This window comes from Pteronotus mesoamericanus, unplaced genomic scaffold, assembly GCF_021234165.1.
Source record: "Pteronotus mesoamericanus isolate MK-2021 breed Mesoamerican mustached bat unplaced genomic scaffold, CSHL_Meso_final scaffold_21, whole genome shotgun sequence".
NCBI classification, from domain to species: Eukaryota; Metazoa; Chordata; class Mammalia; order Chiroptera; family Mormoopidae; genus Pteronotus; species Pteronotus mesoamericanus.
This window is the reverse complement of record NW_026555310.1, coordinates 14,239,223-14,257,411: the sequence shown is the minus strand read 5'-3', so window position 1 is coordinate 14,257,411 and position 18,189 is coordinate 14,239,223. Positions and strand designations below refer to the sequence as shown.

General features: G+C 41.7%; 1 protein-coding gene across 2 annotated transcripts in view; it reads right to left on the bottom strand.

Annotated features, from left to right (window-relative positions):
* Nucleotides 1-17,486, bottom strand: part of PKP2 (plakophilin 2) — a 75,441-nt gene extending 57,955 nt beyond the window's left edge. For both annotated transcript variants that reach the window (XM_054591258.1, XM_054591259.1), the window contains exons 1-3: nt 17,238-17,486; nt 2,497-2,609; nt 1,436-2,130 (exon numbers count right to left, since the gene is read on the bottom strand). In XM_054591258.1, coding sequence (XP_054447233.1) covers nt 1,436-2,130; nt 2,497-2,609; nt 17,238-17,460 — 1,031 coding nt within the window. In that variant the 5' untranslated portion in view covers nt 17,461-17,486. The remainder of the gene's footprint in view (nt 1-1,435; nt 2,131-2,496; nt 2,610-17,237) is intronic.
* Nucleotides 17,487-18,189: the final 703 nt, after the last annotated feature.

The following is an 18,189-nucleotide window of genomic DNA, read 5'->3' as shown; positions in this document are numbered from 1 at the left end:
AAGACTAAGAAGAAAGGTCTGGAGAGATGAGTGGAAAACCAAGGGAGGAGAGGATTTCACAGACAGTGGTGTTAAACGCTGCTCAGAGGCTGAGCACTGTTAAGGGCTGATTACGTGCGTGTGCTTCTGATGTGGCAACAAGGCAGTCATTGATACATTTTGGGGAGAATGATTCGGTCCAATGGTGGGGACTAACATCACACTGCAGCGGGTTGACGAGAGGCTGGGAACTGACACGGCGGTTTAAGGAACATGGGGCACAGGGATGAGGGATTATTGTAAAATCATTTTGTTAAAATTGTGCCTAGCACAAATCTTAGAATAGAGCAGGCATTCAATAAATTTTGAATTAGCCATTTAAAAGCCTTGCTCAGCATTTTCCTTCCCTAATTACCTTATGCATTTTTCTTTATAAGTAATGGTGTCCATATGGACAAAGATCTGCTTTCTCCAAGAAATGTTTGAAGTCTCATGCACAATTTTGCTTCATAAAAAACATTTCCTGCTTCATGTTGAGACTAACCCTCACATCTTTTATCAGCAGTACTTGCACAGTTAGTGACTCTCCTGAGAAGCTTCACCTAAGGTGACAATTAAAGGTAACAGCTTCCATTAAGCAACGTAAGAATTCAAACAAAAAAATCACATATTTAATGTTTTACCATAATGACACATCAAGATTTCAGGACTTAGTGACTTAATCATCCAGCCATTTCTCAGCCTTTTTCTTCGTAACTTTCTCCTTAGCTTATAAAATTTGCTCCAGCATTAATCTTGAAGAAGGGTTAAATTAAGTTCCAAAGACTAGATTAGTCAAGCCATACAGTAAGAAAGACAGGCAAAGGAATGACTTTGAATATTTAATTTTTTAAATTATTTGCTACTGCCAAAAAGATACCGTCCAAGTCACTGACACTACATTGAAAAAGTAAAAGTATCAGGTATAAAAGGAGGCAAAGTGACCTCTGAACACGAGCTGCCTGCCTCTGCTTAGCTCTCAGTCTTTCTTACGGTGGTAGTTATCAAAATAGCATCCGAGGTTCACTCAACACCAGGAATAAGGCTTTTTGCCTTTCTCCTTTCTTTATTGCAAGAAAATGAATGCAATCATCCACTTCTTGGTCTACTTTGGCGTCAGCCCTCACTCAGTTGAGAGGCAGTCATCCTTCAGCTAAGCATCTAGTTTAGAACAACAGATGGACTGAATGTCCCATGTCCCTGCAAAGCTGCCATGAGGAGGTAGCCTGGTCTCTGTTGCTGAGGTAAAGAGGAGGCTAATCTTTCAATTAGGCAGATGCCTGAACAGTCGTTATTTTAATTGCTGATCTCTGGAACCCTTTCTCTGCAACCTCAGAAATGCCAGCTCAAGCAGCAAGGGCAGAGGGGACAGAATGTGCTGGCACCGAGTGCACTGTAGACTGAGAAGGGGTCTCACCTGAGCTGGGAGTCGCTGAAAGTGCTTCTCTCGGTGAGCATGGTCCCACCTCCTCCTGCGGCCACCTGGCCAACGGTCATGTGCGTCCTCCGCCCGCCGGCATCCACAGTGACACTGGGCCCGGCTTCCCGCATCGTGTGGGTGCTGTGGAAGGAGCTCTGGTGCCAGGAGGACCGAGCGCTCCTGTTCTGAGTGATGGGCTGCAGAGGCACCAGAGGCCTGACCTGCCCAGGGGCAGGCCCTGAAATCAGGTAGTTCTCTTTCTCCAAGAGGTTGCTCATGCTGCGACTGGTCCCAGGCCTGGGGCATGTGAGCACCACTGGGTTGGGTGGGGGGCCGTCAAACACACTGTCGTTAACAGACCCGAACTGGTACCGTCTGTGGTAAGTGTCATAGTAGCGCTGTCTGCTCATGGGCCGCGAGGTGAAACCCACAATTTCTGAGCGCGCGTATCTCGGGGGCATGAGGAGGGTGGACCTCCTGCTGTCTTGGTGCCGCAGCGTGTGGCCGACCTGGCTCCTCTGGCTGTACTGGTATTCGCTGAGTGAGTAATGACCCCTCTCAGGGCTGCTGTCTGGAGAAATCTCCAGTCTCCTCAGAGGCTGCCTCAAGGATCTTTCTTCCACTGACCTCTGTGAATTGTACTGCGCAGTTCCTCTCCCCCAGTGACCTTCGTAAGTGGTGGTTACGCCGGACTGCAGAAGAGAGAGAAATAAAGTTTAAATGAGGCATAAATCAGTTTTTATCTTTGTTGAGGACTCGCTATTCCAGGACTGTTACATAAGGTGTCCATTTCACTGAATCACATGGAGAAGCTGAGACCTTTCTGAGTAAAATCTGTTTTTAAACAAGACTTGGTTAACTTGGTTGGTGAATTATTTGCACCAGGATTTGAAGGTGCTTGAAAGTCCCCAGTTTTCTACGGTGTCCACACAAACTCAATCTTTTCATAATTCATTTAGAAAGTAGTAATATTTGGGAAAGGCAACATTAGAAAATAATCTATGGGAGTTGAAGAATGTTTTCATAGTTAACTAGTTTTACATTCTTTGGTATCCTACCTTTAGCATGTCATAGGTTTTGGTAAGAGGGGAACGCCCACCAGCAAAATCATTTTCAACCAAGTGTAGGTTGTAGACATACTCAGGAACACTGCTGGTTCGGTGAAGATTTCCTGCAATCAAGCATATATATTAAAATAATATAAGTGGGCTAGTCAGTAGTTACACATTGTATAGTAATAGCATATTTTAAATTTAAGGATTCACGCCAATGACAAGCATTACATTTATATCGGTGTTTATAAATGCTGGTTAACATTACCTGGGTGTGGCAAATGATCAAGGGTTATCGCTACATTTTCTACAAGCTTTTCAAAATAAAAGTTGAATTAAAAATTAGATATATAATTTTTTTTAAGGAAAGGAAAGAAAGGGGAGAGGAAATTTTCACAAAAATCCAGAACTATTTGTTCCATTGAGAAATCTGGGAATCACTTAGGTGGGTCTATACTAAAAAATTCAGCTTCTTAAGTCAGAGGAGAACTCATTCCCAGAGGCAGGACCCCAGAAGCTCCCTGAGAAGGCTGTAGGGGCAGGCAATAAACAAAAGGGTGACTCAACACTACTAGATAAGATAGCTCGCATAGCAAGGTGGCTCAGTGTGGTCAAAGAAGGCCCGCTTGACAAAGACCAAGCCTTGGGGTGGAGGTATTTGGTCTTGTGAGGCAAGAGAGGAAATCAACCTCTGCCCTGCAAATGACTGCATTTTTAGAATCAGCTGGGTTGGCTTGTTCTTAGTTTGGAAGTCTAACAGCCGGCCTACTCTCCTGCAAACACTGAGTAGGGCACAGCGTCCCTGCTCAGCTCTGGCAGTGGCCACAGGGACTCTCAATTGATGTTCTAAGGGCTGTGGGGAGAGCATGTGCTGGTGCCAACCATACTGCAGTGTCTCTTCAAACTCTCCTCTGAGGAGCTGGTGGTAAAAGACAGTGTTGTGACCCTCTTCTACCTCTTGAGCCTTCTCCCAGCTTTTCATTTGTTCTTTTTTTATAATCTCCCACTGACTTACAAAAAAAAAAAATCAAAGATCTCTAAAACCTATGAAATTTCCCCTAATTATAGCCAAAATGTTTCTGTCATACAGCATTCTGTTAGAAGTCAGAGGAAAAAATACCCAACTTCTCGAGGCTTCAGAGAATCATGAAAGACACTGAGAATAAAATGACACAGGCAGTCTCTGTCCAATAGAATGGGAACACAGCACCATACTTTCCCAGTAAACTGTTATAAAGCCAAAGTTTCAAAGGCTCACAATAGATTTCGCAAGTTGTTCTTTGGGAGAGAGGGAATGGAGATTGTTGTCAGAGCCTAAAAAGAATGACTCCATCCTAAAATGTGTTTACTTGTGTCTTTTGTCCTGGAGCTAAACAACTTGGCTGGTAAACAAGTCTCAGGCCTCCAGGGGTCCTGGAGGAGGCAGCTGCAGGTTTGTAAATAGCACTCTAAAACCCAGGGAAGTGGAGGTAAGCCAGGCCTCTCCTGTTTCCAGGGGGCTGATTTCTCTCCAAGGGATGGTAAAAGGTTAGGTAGCCCCTTCCTTTTTAGCATTAGTGACGAAGTGCCTGAAACGAGGACAATGAATGAGGGAAAGGAATCTTCTCTCAGTGTCAACTGCAGGCTCCTGCCCAGGCTGCCCCACCCAGCTCTGCTCTCACTGCTCCTGGTGTCCCGGCAGCCGGGCTCTACCCCAGGCCATCAGGGAGGCGGGGCTGCGGGGCCCTGCGGGTGCTGAAAGGAGGCTGGAAAGGAGGCTGGCGGAGCAGCTCCTGGCTGTCAGTCTGAAGGCTCTGGGCACCAGGGAGCCCTCAGCACTGGGGTGGAGGGTGCGGGGGAGTGCTTCAGCTGTGACCCGCCTCCACTAAAACTGAAGCCTTTCCTACAGAAGTGATGGCAAGGCAGAAAATTATCAGTCAGTTGATATGTAAGAAACCAAATTTACTACCTTTAGAAAAAGTAGGGTAGGGGTATCCATGTTGAGGAATTTAGATGGTATGAAAACTAATCTGTGAAAGTCAGGGACGATCTAGAATGGGAAAATACGGATGGCATATATGCTGGAACTAATTCCTGTTACTCGATAATAAAATGGCAGAGGAAAGGGTGCGATTTCAGGAATCCAACAAAATTTTTTCAATGGGCCCCTCTAGCCCATCACTGCCTACAATGTTCCAGCAACAGGCAGGTACTCGGAAACAGTCACTGGGGAGCTACTTCCATCCTTAAGCTGAGATTCCTGCAAGGATTTTTCAAACAGGTAAGAATCTTTGGGAAGGACGCAGGGAAACGGGGTAGCCTATCAAAAAAAAACTAATGATTGAGTTCTATAACCAGGCCTATTGAAGTAAAACGTTTAACTCACACTGTTGCTTTTTGTAGGACTTCTAAAAGCAACTTAGAGGAACTCCTTACATTTCAATATTACTTTTCTTTCAGGAGCTCCAATTATTTTGTCTCTTTTCAATATTCTGTGATGCAGAGCCAGCTATTATCATTTCCCTTTATAAATAGGGAAGCAAATGACTTGCTTTAAATTGCAAAGAGATTCAATATCAGGTTTGAACTCTGGGTTCCTCCTTTCCATTCATCTTTGCTGTTTAAATACACTGTGGCTTTTCTGAAATTGCCATTTATTAAAGCTTTGAAGGGATTATCATCATAGTTCTTGATAGGAGGACCAAAACTAATCATTCTCTTTCCTCTAGAACTTTTGCCTGAGCAACTCAAAATACTCTGCAAAAATTAATTCTTTATTTGCTGACGTAGTCCTTATAAGGAAGCTTCTTCTTTGGTTTTCAGATGAATGAACTGAGACCAGTTTATTGGTTCCCAAAATAACTACAACATGGTTGGTAACCGGGAATAAAATAAGATTGGATCTTCAAATCACAGACTCTCTTCCTTTGCTAGAAAAGTTGTGACTCCTGATAGTCAACTTGCAGGTCGGCACAATAGATGGTTTCTCTGGTTAACAGGCAAATCTCAGACAATAAATAATGCAGATTAATTTGCCCAGGCAATCATGAGTTTGAGATCAGTATACGGGATTAAAAGTGAATTAGCAGCTGTGTTCTAAGATTTTTAAAGGAATTCTGAATGGGGTGGAATTTTTTCTTACAAGATAAATACTAATCAGGATGAAAACTAATCTCTTTAAGGCTAGTCATTATTTTCTGTTCAATCAGAGAATAAAATATTATATACTCTAGTAATGACTACTGAACATATAAAATAATTCAGTCATAAATTATGCTTCTCCAAAAAGAGAAACAAGAGCACAAATGAAGGCATATTATACATACAGGTACATTCTTTAAATAAATCCAACATGAAAATTCACATTTTCTAACATGGATTATGAGGGTGTGGCTACATTTCAAAGAATTTGTTTACTTCACAAAAGGAGGTAGGTGTCTTCCTTAAACCAAAGGAATCTGTGGGTGTGGTCTGGAGCCTCCACTCTACCCCTTTCATGTGTCTGGACAACTCACTTTGGTGCCTCAGGGCCCCTTAATTCCAGCTACTAACAGAGTTGCTGAAAGAGGTTGACCTGCGAAAGTATACATTCAAATGCTTTTAAAATCGTACAGCAACATGCAAAAATGAGATACGGTTTTTAAAACAGAATTTGGATTATAAAAATTTGTTTTTCACACTTTCTCTTGAAATATTCTTTTTTAGAAGGAGGAATAAACTAGTCTGCAAGCTTTACTTTATTTTGTGTTGTACCTCAGAGTTTTTATTCTGGTAACTTTACCTGTGGTGTTGCATTTGACTTTTTCTGGTTATTTTTGATTGACTCAGCCACAAAGGATAACAATTACATTATTGTGATTTTTTTTTTTTTGGTCATTCATTTCACTTGGACCATGTATTATGTATTTTTGGTGTTTCCTAAAGGTGGTGATGATTTATAGGGAACATCTAAATTTTTTTTAATCCTCACCTGAGGACATGCTTATTGATTTCAGAGAGAGAGGAAGAGAGGGAGAAAAATATCGATGTGAGACATTGTATGGAGTCCACTTTAAAAGAAATGAAGGAAGCAGTTACAGAACAACTTTGAACTCCACCCTTTTCAAATAAGAAGAAATTGTAGGGGTGGGGCTGGAGAGAGGCAGGGCTGGAGGGTGAGGTGGGTTGGTTTTGGTGGAAGGATTCCCTATTGTTCAAAAGATGGCAAAGGTATAGGAGACCTTGCAGGCGCGTCCAACCCATGGCCCACGATGGCTATGAATGCGGCCCAACACAACACTGTAAATTTCCTTAACACCCCCCCTTTTTTTTTTGCTCATCAGTTTTCATTTGTGCTTGTATATTTAATGTGTGGCCCTAGGCAACTCTTCTTCCAGTGTGGCCCAGAGACTGCAAAAGGTTGGACACGCCTGCCTCACAGGCGAATGTAATTTTTTCCCTTTCCTGGTCTGAAAGTCAATGTGATCAATACACTATCTCTAAGCAGCTGTTAGGAAAATACCTTGATTTCCAGCTATCTATGCAAGTACTGCCCAAAATAACGGGTTATCTTAGGGTTGAAAAAATAAGTTGACTTCCATAATCAATAATACATTTATAAAATCAAATCGAGAAGCCTCTATTTTGACACCATTACCTATATCTGGGCACATCTAAAACATCAACTACAGCTTCCCTTATGGTAAGTAGATGATAGAGAATTGCTAAAAAACAAACAAACAAAATCTTTATTAAAAACCTGCTCATATTAGAAAAGAGAAAAGCATTCACAGTCAGCAAAGCATCTTTTCTTTCAAGCTTTAGCACTCTCTGAGCATGGTTTAAAAAAGTGATTTGGTTTACACTTAGCTCTAAAAGGAGAATGTACAGAGATGGAGGAACAAGCAATTTCCATGAAAACAGGCAATGTTAAGTGTATGCACTGACACTTTTTGCCACAACTACTGAAAGGATGAAGACCATTCTCAGCAATCAGGCTGTCAAGACATTTCAGAAAATGTCGACATCACTCTGAAGGGACGCACAGTTACAGTGAAGGGGTCCGGAGACACTCTCCAGACAGACTTCAATCACAGAACGGGAAAGTCATTCTCCTCAGGAAGGAAAAGAGACTGGGGGCTGACAAATGATGGGGAAACAGAAAGGAACTGGCAGCTGCGGTTCGCACTACCGGCTGTCCAGTACGGAACATGATCGCGGCTGTGACACCAGGCTTAGGCTGTGAGAGGAGGTCTGGACATTAGCCCCCTATCGGATGTATTGGCGAATATCTTCTCCCATTCTGTGAGTTGTCTTTTTATTTTGTTGATGATTTCCTTTGCTTGCTGTGCAAAAAACTTTTTAGTTGATGTAGTCCCATTTGTTTATTTTTATTTGTTTCCCTTCCCTGGGGAGATATATCTGATAAAAAAATTTCTATGAGAAATGTCTGAGATCTTGCTGCCTCTGTTCTCTTCTACGATTTTTATGGTTTCGGGTCTAACATTTAAGTCTTTGATCTATTTTGAATTTATTCTTGTATGTGATGTAAAAAGGTGGTCTAGTTTCATTTTTCTGCATATATCTGTCCAATTTTCTGAACACCATTTACTGAATAAACTATCTTTAGCCCATTGTATGTGCTTGCTTCCTCTGCGGAATATTAGCTGACTATAAAGGTGTGGGTGTATTTCTGGGCTCTCTATTCTGCCCAAAATTTATAAAGAATCATAAAAAACTCAACACCAAAAAGACAACCCAATTAAAAAATGGGCAATGGACCTGAACAGACCAAAGAGGACATACAGATTGCCAATAAAAATATGAAAAGATGCTCAACATCACTAATCATCAGAGGAATGAAAACTAAAAACTCAGTGAGATACCATCCTGTTAGAATGGCTAATCAACAAACAGCAAGTGCTGGTGAGGATGTGGAGAAAGGGGAACACTTTTACCCTGTTGATGGGAATGCAGATTGGTGCAGTGACTGTAGAAAGCAGTATGGAGATACCTCAAAAAATTAAAAATGATTCTGCCTTTTGACCCAGCGATCTCACTTCTGGGAATATACTGAAGAAACCCCAAACACTAATTCAAAAGAACGTAAGCACCCCTATGTTCACTGCAATGTTATCTACAATTGTCAAGATATGGAAGCAGCCCAAGTATCCATCAAAAGATGAGTGACTAAAACAACTATGGGACATTTACACAATGGACTTCTACTCGGCTGTAAAAAATAAGAAAATTTAACCCTTTGCAACAGTATGGATGCACTTGGAGAACATTATGCTAAGTGAAATAAGTGAGAAAGACAAATACCATATGATCTCACTCATATGTGGGATCTAATGAACAAACTGAACTAACAAGCAAAACAGAAACAGACTCAAATATAGACAGCAGATGACAGCTAGTGGGTGGGGGTGGGGGAGGTTAGAGGATTGAGCAAAAAGGAAAAAGGTCTTGTGGACATGGAAAACAGTGTGGTGACTGCTGGGGAGAGGGGGGTATAAGGGGTCTAAATGGTAATGGAAAAAAATACAATAAAGAGTAAATTTAAAAAAAGATGAAATCTCTGTACGCTTATTTCCCCATCAACGTCATTATTCAGGAGACCGGTTCTCTTGTTGAAACCTGTAATTCCTTGGGTAAAAAATGTATCTGCAGGCTTCAGATGAGGTCAGGCAATGCTTGTTCAGTATCTCAAGCCCAGAAAGATGAGTTAATTCTTTAAGGAAATGATATTGAACTTGTATAAAATTCGGCTGCTTCGATTCAACAAGCCACAACAGTTAAAAAGGATATCAGAAATTTTCAGATGGTATCTATGTTTCTGAAAAAGAATAAGAGTTCAGCAGGCTGATGAATAAGATCTAAGCTGTCCAGCTACAGAAACAGCAAGATGTCCAGTGATTCCTCAGACTTGGATAATTTGTGACATTTTAACGATGCAATAAAAGCTGTGTATTGATTTGGGGGGAAATGCATGTTCATATGCAAACCAGGTGGCATTTACTACTAATGTTGATTAAAATACCAGGCTTAATTGTGCTCACAGGCAGTTGCCTTCACAGTGTAGATTCACAATGGTCTTTTTGGTGGAAAGAGAATTTGGAAGTCTAAAAGCTATCACTTCTGGTATTTGGTCTTTCTACAGCAACCGCTGGGTAACAACAGCTCTCTTTCTCCGCATACCTGCAGAAATTTCACTCCAGCCATTAGGGTAAAATTGTGAACCTGCTATTAGAGTTGAGACATGATGTCTTGAAAGTTATTAGAAGACCTCTGTATATAATTCCTCTTTTAGTGGCTCCTAAAGTCATTTACTAGCAAAAGTAGTAACTTAAGAGAAAACATGAAATATGTTAGGACCCATCAAGAACCACACATCAGGATGTATTTTGTCTGTCTGTTTGGGCATATAATACAGGATTCTTTCCCCTGACTTATATTAAAAAAACAAACAAACTTTTTTTATTTTCTTCTATTCTTTCTTTCTAAAAAAATGACCAGAACCACAATTTCACACCTTGCATATAAGAGAAGTACTTGCTCAGGCAAGAAAATGAGTAGAATTTGTTGGTTTCAGAAACTATGGTGAATAAATGTTTGAAAGCACATCAAAATCTAATAATATTTTGCATTATTGAAAAATTAACAAAATGTGTGCAGTAGTGATTATTGTGTAATTATGATTACAGTTAACACAGCTCACATAATCAACCCTAAGAAACAGTCCAGTGTACTGGGTGTATAGTTGGATAGCAGTGGCTGTGGACTCACAAAGTTGACTATGCCAGGAGTTGGCATTGGTGGCACAGCGGTGAGCACAGCTGCCTTCCAATAAAGTTGAATACGCCAGGGGCAGATGCGCTCTCTTGGAAGAATGGGCAATATGCTCCACATGCCACTGTGTGACTAGTAAGTGGACATACCAACCAGCTGCCAGAAGTCCTTATTTTTCAATAGGCCCCTCAGCAGTTTGAGATTATCCTCTGATATATCAGTTTATGGCATTTTGGGGGCAACCCTGCAATTACTGCTCTAGATAACCACTAATATACATATTAAAAGGTCCTTTCATAGTGCCAGTGTCTACAGAATGTATTTTGAGTAGCCAGAATACGTGATTATAGAATTTGTGATTTAAACTTAGAACACTCATGAAGTTCTAAATCGCTACATCCTGGAATTTTCTAAATCTCCTAATTCCTATAATTTGTCTCCTTACATTGACATTCCTGCCAATTCACTTGCTGAAATATCCCATAATGATAACTTCAGAAATGCAATGACAAATATCACATACTCTCACAACGATGCAACAGTCAAAAAATGAATTTACGAAACTCACTTTTTTTTTTGCTTTAAAAAACTCACTACAGGTTTTTGTAATGGGTTTTAAGTGATGAAATTTCCACAGCCTCTCAATTGCAGAGCTAACCTCTTCCCTCCCAAATGATTCTTAACTGCTATCCTTTCTCCTCTAAATCCACGAAATCTGCCGAATGTGGTTTCAGAAAACCCTTGCATTTTTCATGTGTCTCCCCTCTGAAACATCCTCGGTGGCTCACAATGATCAAAACTTTAACTCGTATTTAAGATCTTCCTCTGCAATATGAGGTGGAGGAGGGGTGAGCAATGGCTGCCATCGAAGATACAACTGAACTGAGTTCTGAGGGGCTTGCAAGAGTTAATCAGGCCAAGGGAAGGGAGGGAGGAGTGCAGTACGGTAGGAGTAAGAATACCAAGCAAGATAAACCACACATGTTTGGGGTCGTTGGGGTAGTGATGATAGTGTGACGTTTGAGAAGTTGCAGGCACTAGATCACAAAGACCTTGGAATGCCGTGTTGAATGAGGATTTTACTCCTGTGGTAACAGCAAGAAAATAAGTGGAAGGAAAATAAATCGGAAGATGATACAATGTGATTTCAGAAAACTTACTCTAGTAGATATGGGGAGAATGGACTGCAGTGAGGCCAGAATAAAACAGGAAATAAGACAGGCTGTCTTATCTTTCAAGTAAATTTTTATCTCCTTGACATGAAGACTCACATCCTATACACTCATTTCCAGTACAGTCCTGCATCAGCACTTGACAAGGTAATTGCTCATTAGTCATAGTTCCTTGTACATTTAAAATATGCTAGTCACACAAATTCAGTTTCCACTTAATCCTTCAGGTTGACATCTATCCTGTGGATTGCCACAGTGGAGCCAAAATATGAGGACCGTAGTTGCTTGTGTGTTTTTGTCTCAGAGTTGGTGGAAGGTAGGTACTCGAATATTTTCTACCATTTCTCTGTCATTCTGGGAATACAGAGGGAGAAAAATTTCTTTTCCCCAAGTATGGGCTGACTTCTTCCTGAGTGATTAGGAAAGCTGACTACGCTCATTTTGGCAAGGTTAGTTCTACATCTGGAAAACATATATTTACTCTCATTCTCTTCTCTGTATGACTTATGTATTTATCTGTCATATTTTGGTGGCCTATAATAAGTTCCTATTATCTGTCAAGAAAAGTTCCCTATTTTCTCCTTCAAAGAACAAAGGTAATCAAGCTACAATAATTCTGATATGATCCTTCTCAGTCCCATTCCATGGATGTACTACTGAGATTTAAGACTTAGAGGGAGTAATTATTAAGCTCCCAATGAGCAACATTTTCTTCTGAAAATGAAAGAATTTCTGAAATGTGGTTGTAGTGCTCTAGCCAATTACAATAATAGTGTTAAACCTAAAGCTGAGCATTCCAAGAGTATAAATATGTGAATTCTTTTAATGGTAATGACGATTGTGTTTTCTTTTTTGTAAATGCGCATTTTTCTCTAAGGCTATGTATGTATTGGGTTCCCCAGCTCATCTTTAAGCACTTAAGAACGTAACAACTGCTTTATTGTCCAATATCCAATCACCATTAACTACATTACACAATAGATTTCTTAACATTTCTATTGTGAGAGGGCCGAAATTCTATTATTCTTACCCTAATAAGGCAGGGGAGGGAGTGAGAAAGCTTGTTCTAATGCAAGGATTAAGCTGTCTCCTGACTCTGCCTATCCCCCCTGGCAACACTGCCTTTAACTGTTTACTTCCCCGGGAGAAGTATGGTAGTGACGTCTGCACACGTTTGTGTACATGAGCAAAATAGCTGGGAAACATTGACCTTAGAATTGGATAATTTAAAATTCCTGAAAATCACCTGAGATAGAACAAAATGACCTAATTATAGGCCATATCAACCATGTCTGATTTTTAGATATTAGAGGTTTTAGCAACTACTTGTTATATTTCATTACTATCTTTGACAGGTTGCCAATAACATGTGTTCTCTCAGAAAAGAAAAAAATAAAGATTTAATAATTGTTATTGATCAGCACAGGAGTATAAAATCAAGGTTAACTATTTGAAGATAAAATAATATAAATACAGGTAGCCTTATTTTAATACATGGGAAAAGAATTTAAAGTTGATATCCAAAACAACACTTCAGGAGAATGAGCCAATGTGAACAAGAAATACCTAGAATATCTAATTCAAGTGAGCTATCCTCTGTTCCCGTGATTGGAACCACTAGCACAGGACATGGATAACTTTACAAAAGCCTTTTTAAAAGCTTAAGTGAATGATCTTCTTCTCTTTAAGGTAATTTCCTGTATTTTCACTGTGCCATATAGAGCAAAGAACTTTTATTATTACCAACTGTTCCATTGATTTTTTTTTCCTCTTTACCAGGTCCTGCCTGACTCAAGGCCTTACCCATAAAAGATGTGTTCTAACCATTCCTCGGGGTGGAGAGCTTATTTTTGTAATCACCATTGTGTTAACAATCTATTTCCTTTGACAAATAATAATTAAAATAATTTCTAAAAGAAAACACACTTCTTCTTTTTTTTTTTTTTAGTACTCACTGCAACTGATTTGCTAGACACTGGACAAAAAGGGGCCCATGGGCTGTGTTAGGGAGACATGGAGGTACATTAAGTCAGATGGCACTAGTGACACATTGTGTTCAGAACAGCATGGCCATGTCTCTACCTCCCCACCACTGAATTCTTTTTTTTTTTTCTTCTCTTCCCTCTCCTGATATCTCTTATGTTCTGAATGACTAGTGACCTCGCTTCCTGAATTGCTTCATTCCTGGAATTCCTTTTTGGCAATCAAAGAATTCATACAGGAGTTGAACAAGGTTTAACCTCTCGGCGCCCCTCCTGCCCTGTAACACCTATTAATCACCTTTTTTGCTACCTTAGCCAGTTGTCAGTCCTTTTTCCAGAATTCCGTCTGATCACACATATCCGAAAGATAGTGGCTAGGGAAACCATCAAAGTAAATAGCATGCCTCAAGGTTTTATGGTAGATTTCAAAAAAAGTTGCTCATTTTATTAAGATATTGTTCATTGTGTTTTATAAGTATTACATACAATTTAAAACACAACTTTCTTCCTACACAGGCACCCAGGGGAAACAGTGTAGTATGTAAAGTGGTAGTACTTTCAAAGTGCAATGACTAGGTTATGGATACTTTAAAATTTCTCTTTGCTAATACTTGGAATTCTTAATGCCTTTTCTGTGACTTCCATATAAGGCTTTTTAAAATTTCCTACAACACAGACTCATTTCACAATGCTGCTATACACCTCTGCCCCTCAGCCTCCACCCCCAGGAGTTACAGCTAACTTTAAAACCATTCAGCCCCGTTTGAAATAACAACAAAAGCTGGAGCAATTTACAATGAAAACCCCTCACCTATATTAAGGCAGGAGAGAGAAGCTGATGGGTTAAAGATCCTTGCAAGGTCTTTATCAACAAATCAGCCCTATATATCTCATCTGTTTTCAGATTATCTGCTGCCTGTACAGGTATGTCAACAATTCAGAATACTTAAGAGCCCTGGAGCTAACATCAGGGTCATTTCTTTCCAGAATTTCTGTTGATACAGGATTCTTGCCAGATGCACTGTTTCTGTTTCTACAATTGTTTGTCGGTTTCAACTTTAGAGACATGACAGTAATAAAGTAATAATAAATGCAATCCCAAAACCATCAAGAACCCCCAGACCTTTTCAAACTTTAATTAAACAACATATTTGAACCACCTCTGGTAATTGTTCCATGGCACGTTTACGTTAAATTCCTTTCAAGCCTATTACTTTTTGAGTCTCAGAAAGCTCAGGCTTTAAAGTAAGTAGGTGTTGTTTGCTGCTTTATCTCTCTGCCTGACTTGCACTCCTGTGCAGGCTGCTGTGTGTAGTTCAGCTTGCTGGGAAGCTCCTGTTGCAATAAAAATATTTCAAACACTTTGTTCCTTGGTTTGCAGAGCCACTCACCCAGCTGCCCTTAGCATTAGAGCAGAAGCACGGTGACAGTGCCCTTTGCTCTACCATATCAATGCTGTGAACTATGAAATATTCCTGCTATTCCTGCCTAAAACGCTCTTCCCTCCAGCCACGTCCCTAGGTCCAATCCTATTGAATTTTTGGGATCTAAAATCTCAATCCCTCCAAGCTTATCAAAATTCCCTTCAGTGAGTGGTCTAATTTATCTTTCTAAACTCTGTAATGTATTAGCTGTTCTTGTTTAGGGTCACTTACCATTTTTATTTGATAATTCATTTTTTAGAGGAAAGTTTCCTTCTTCAGACTTTTAATTCCTTGCTTTAAAGCAAACAGAGTTCGCTTTAAAGCACCTGCATGGAGTACAGACCCATTTGATTGTTCTTGAATTCAGGAAGCAACATGAATTCACATGTTGTAGAGAGGACAGATCATGTTTGCATTTGGGTCTAAGCATCCAATAAATGTTGAGAGACCAACACATTTGCCATATGTGAAATTACTCCTCATGTCTATCTCATTTAATTGTTTTAAGGATATAATAAAATGTACACACATTCTTGAACAGTGTTAGGCACATAGTAGATGCTCGGCAATTCTCCCTTTTCCTCTGATCATTCCCCCCATTTACTGAATAGTTGATGCCTGGTTGTTCCTTCTAACTAGCCATTCTCAGAGGGTACAAATGAAGGTCTGATGTGCATCCCTGTGTCCCCCAAGCAGAAGCTACTTTGGTTCCAGTATGGCACTGGTTCTGCACAGACGAAAGGGATGCAGTGACTCCACGGGTCAAAAACTGACCTCTGTTGTCTTGCAGTGGTTAGTTAGCCTCCTAAATGTAAATTTAGGTGGCTTTCTTTTTTCTATGCACTGTGTCAATTCTGTGTTATCTAGATCCCCATTCTCTCAGAACCACTTCAGTTGTATTTAAGGAAATATGGGAGGGGGCTTAGTGTCTAATAAAAATTCTACTTTGTGTTAATAACCAAAAAGCTTAGTAATATAACTGAGGAGTGGTTTAAAAATTCAAGCTTTTAAGTTTAAAGTCAGCTCTGCTAACTGTAAGAACCGAGGGTTACCTAACTTTAGTGTCCTCATCCGTAAAATGGAGATTAAAGAATTTATCTTACAAGACTTTGTGTGTGTTGGGGGGAGGGAGAGCATAAAGAGCATAATGAACACAAAACACGTAGTTTAATTCTTGGCACATAGTAGGCACTCAGTTACATTAGTTATTAAACATCTCTATTTATCTTTCAAGTATATAAATATTGACTGCCTGATCCTTTATGATTCTTTTACAGAAGTTGAAAACACTACACCCTCTCATGGTCTGCTGTTTTAAATTTCTAGTCTGGTCTGCCATTGTTTTTCTTTTTCCTAATGTGTTCTCCATTTGCCATTGCCCTATTACTTCCTAGAGAAACAGTTCAATATTGCAAGAAACAAACTGATAACCCAATTTAATTAACTGTTCAATTTCTTTCCTCTTCTCCTTTCTATAAGTCTATAATACTTTTATAATGAAAAAAATAAATTAACTAATAAAGGAGAGACTGTGTGGCTCTGATTATCTGGCTTTTAGCAAGGGAGAAACTATTTCACGTTTTCTAATTTTTACAATTATAATAGTTTGCCAACTGCTTCACCTTCCATCAATTATGCCCTGACTAGCAATTACTGATACAGTGTTTTACTTTTTAAAAAATCCCTTTTACCTCTTGGCTGAGAGGGTGCGGGTGCGGGAGGGATGGGGTCAAAGTCCCCTTCCTCCCCCTCTTCCTCCGCGGGTGGTGTGCTAGTTCCCTGGCTCAAAGCCTCCTAATCAGTATTTTCACTTCCTAGATCACCCTTTCCTCCTTACAGCGGATCGAACGCCCCGACGTACCTGCGCGAGGCACTGCAATCCCAATTTACAGTTTATAGGAGCGCTAGTACTTTCAGGTTTTCTTTTTCAAAATATTTAAAAATCCAAGAAAGGCTAGGGGTGCTTCCTCCTCCAAAAATGATCATACTGAATTTCTGCATAAAATTTCAAAGTGTTTACAGACATCCGGTGCCTCCAGATTAAGACCCGGGTATGGGGGGCGGAAGAAGAGGGGCAAGGGGTTCAGGTTAAAGACAGAGTGGAAGTCTTGGACTGAGTTCTTTCACACAGATATGTATGTGCATTTCATATACGTACATACATGTATGACAAAGCTGAGTCGGAGATTATTTTAGAAAAGAGTGCTTTCCCCAAGAAAGCCGGTCTGAGTCGGGAGGCGCGGCGGCTCGTACAAAGGGACCGCGAGCAACAGGTGGGCAGGACACCAGGTCCCGCACCCTCAGGAAGCAGCGAGTCGAAGCCACGGGGAGCTGAGAGGTGAGGGAGTGGGTAGGGGAGGTGGAAGGGGGGGGGCGGGTCACGGCGGTGCGGTGCAGGGGGACGGCGGAGCTCCACTCACCATTGCCCACGAAGCTGCGGCCCTTCCGGGCCAGGGTCTGCTGCACCTGTTCCTGGATCCGCAGGCTCTTGGCCGCCTGGCCGCTGCGGCCGCTGCTCCCCGTCAGCTTCAGCTTGGCCTCGGAGGGCAGAGCCAGGCTGGAGCTGTCCAGCTGCCCCAGGATCTGTTGACCCAAGACCGTGCGGATGTAGCCGCATTCTGCGTGTGTGCCGGGGGCTGCCATCGGACCGAAGGAAGCGATCGAGCCGCTCGTCTGCCGCGAGACCAGCGGGTAAAGCTGCAGCATAGCCCGGGGCACTGGTGCGAGCCCCGCCTCACCGCTCCGGCCCCGCCTCCAACTCCGCCCCCAGCGCCGGTGGGAGGCCCGCGCCGAGGGAAGCCAGACCACGGGGACCCTAGAGTCCAGCCTCCCCGAAGGAGGGGGCGCGGCTCCCGCCAGGCAGGCGCTTACGGCCCGGGAGTGGGGGCGGAGCCGGCTGCAGGCGCCGGCACCTGGAGAGCTGGGCCCGCCCCCGGGGAGGTGGGGAGAGGGCGCGGGCCGCCGGGGTTCGCGCACGCTCTGGAATCACCTAGGACACCGCATGCCAGAACCGCGCCCAAGTTTAGTTACCTTAACTTGGCCTCCGCCCTGCCTTCGAAGGATGGGATAGCCTCTGGGTTGGGTAGCGGCCGCCTTCCGGGCAGGTGTGCCGTGAAGAGTCTTAGGTCTCACTGGGCTGAGGTTTGCCTCTGGGGTCCCCTAGTGAGTAAGCAAATCTGGTTAGTCAGCTTGTGTCAGACTGTTCGAAACGTTTCGTGGTTTTCCTAGACCTGAGGATGAGAAAGGGCTATTTAGTCAGGCAGAAAAGGCAGTATAAGGGAAATGTGCCAAGATACCATGTGTGAAATTAAAGATTTTTTATAATACGGTAGTTTTTTTTTTCTTAGTACAACTTCAGGGACTATGTACAAA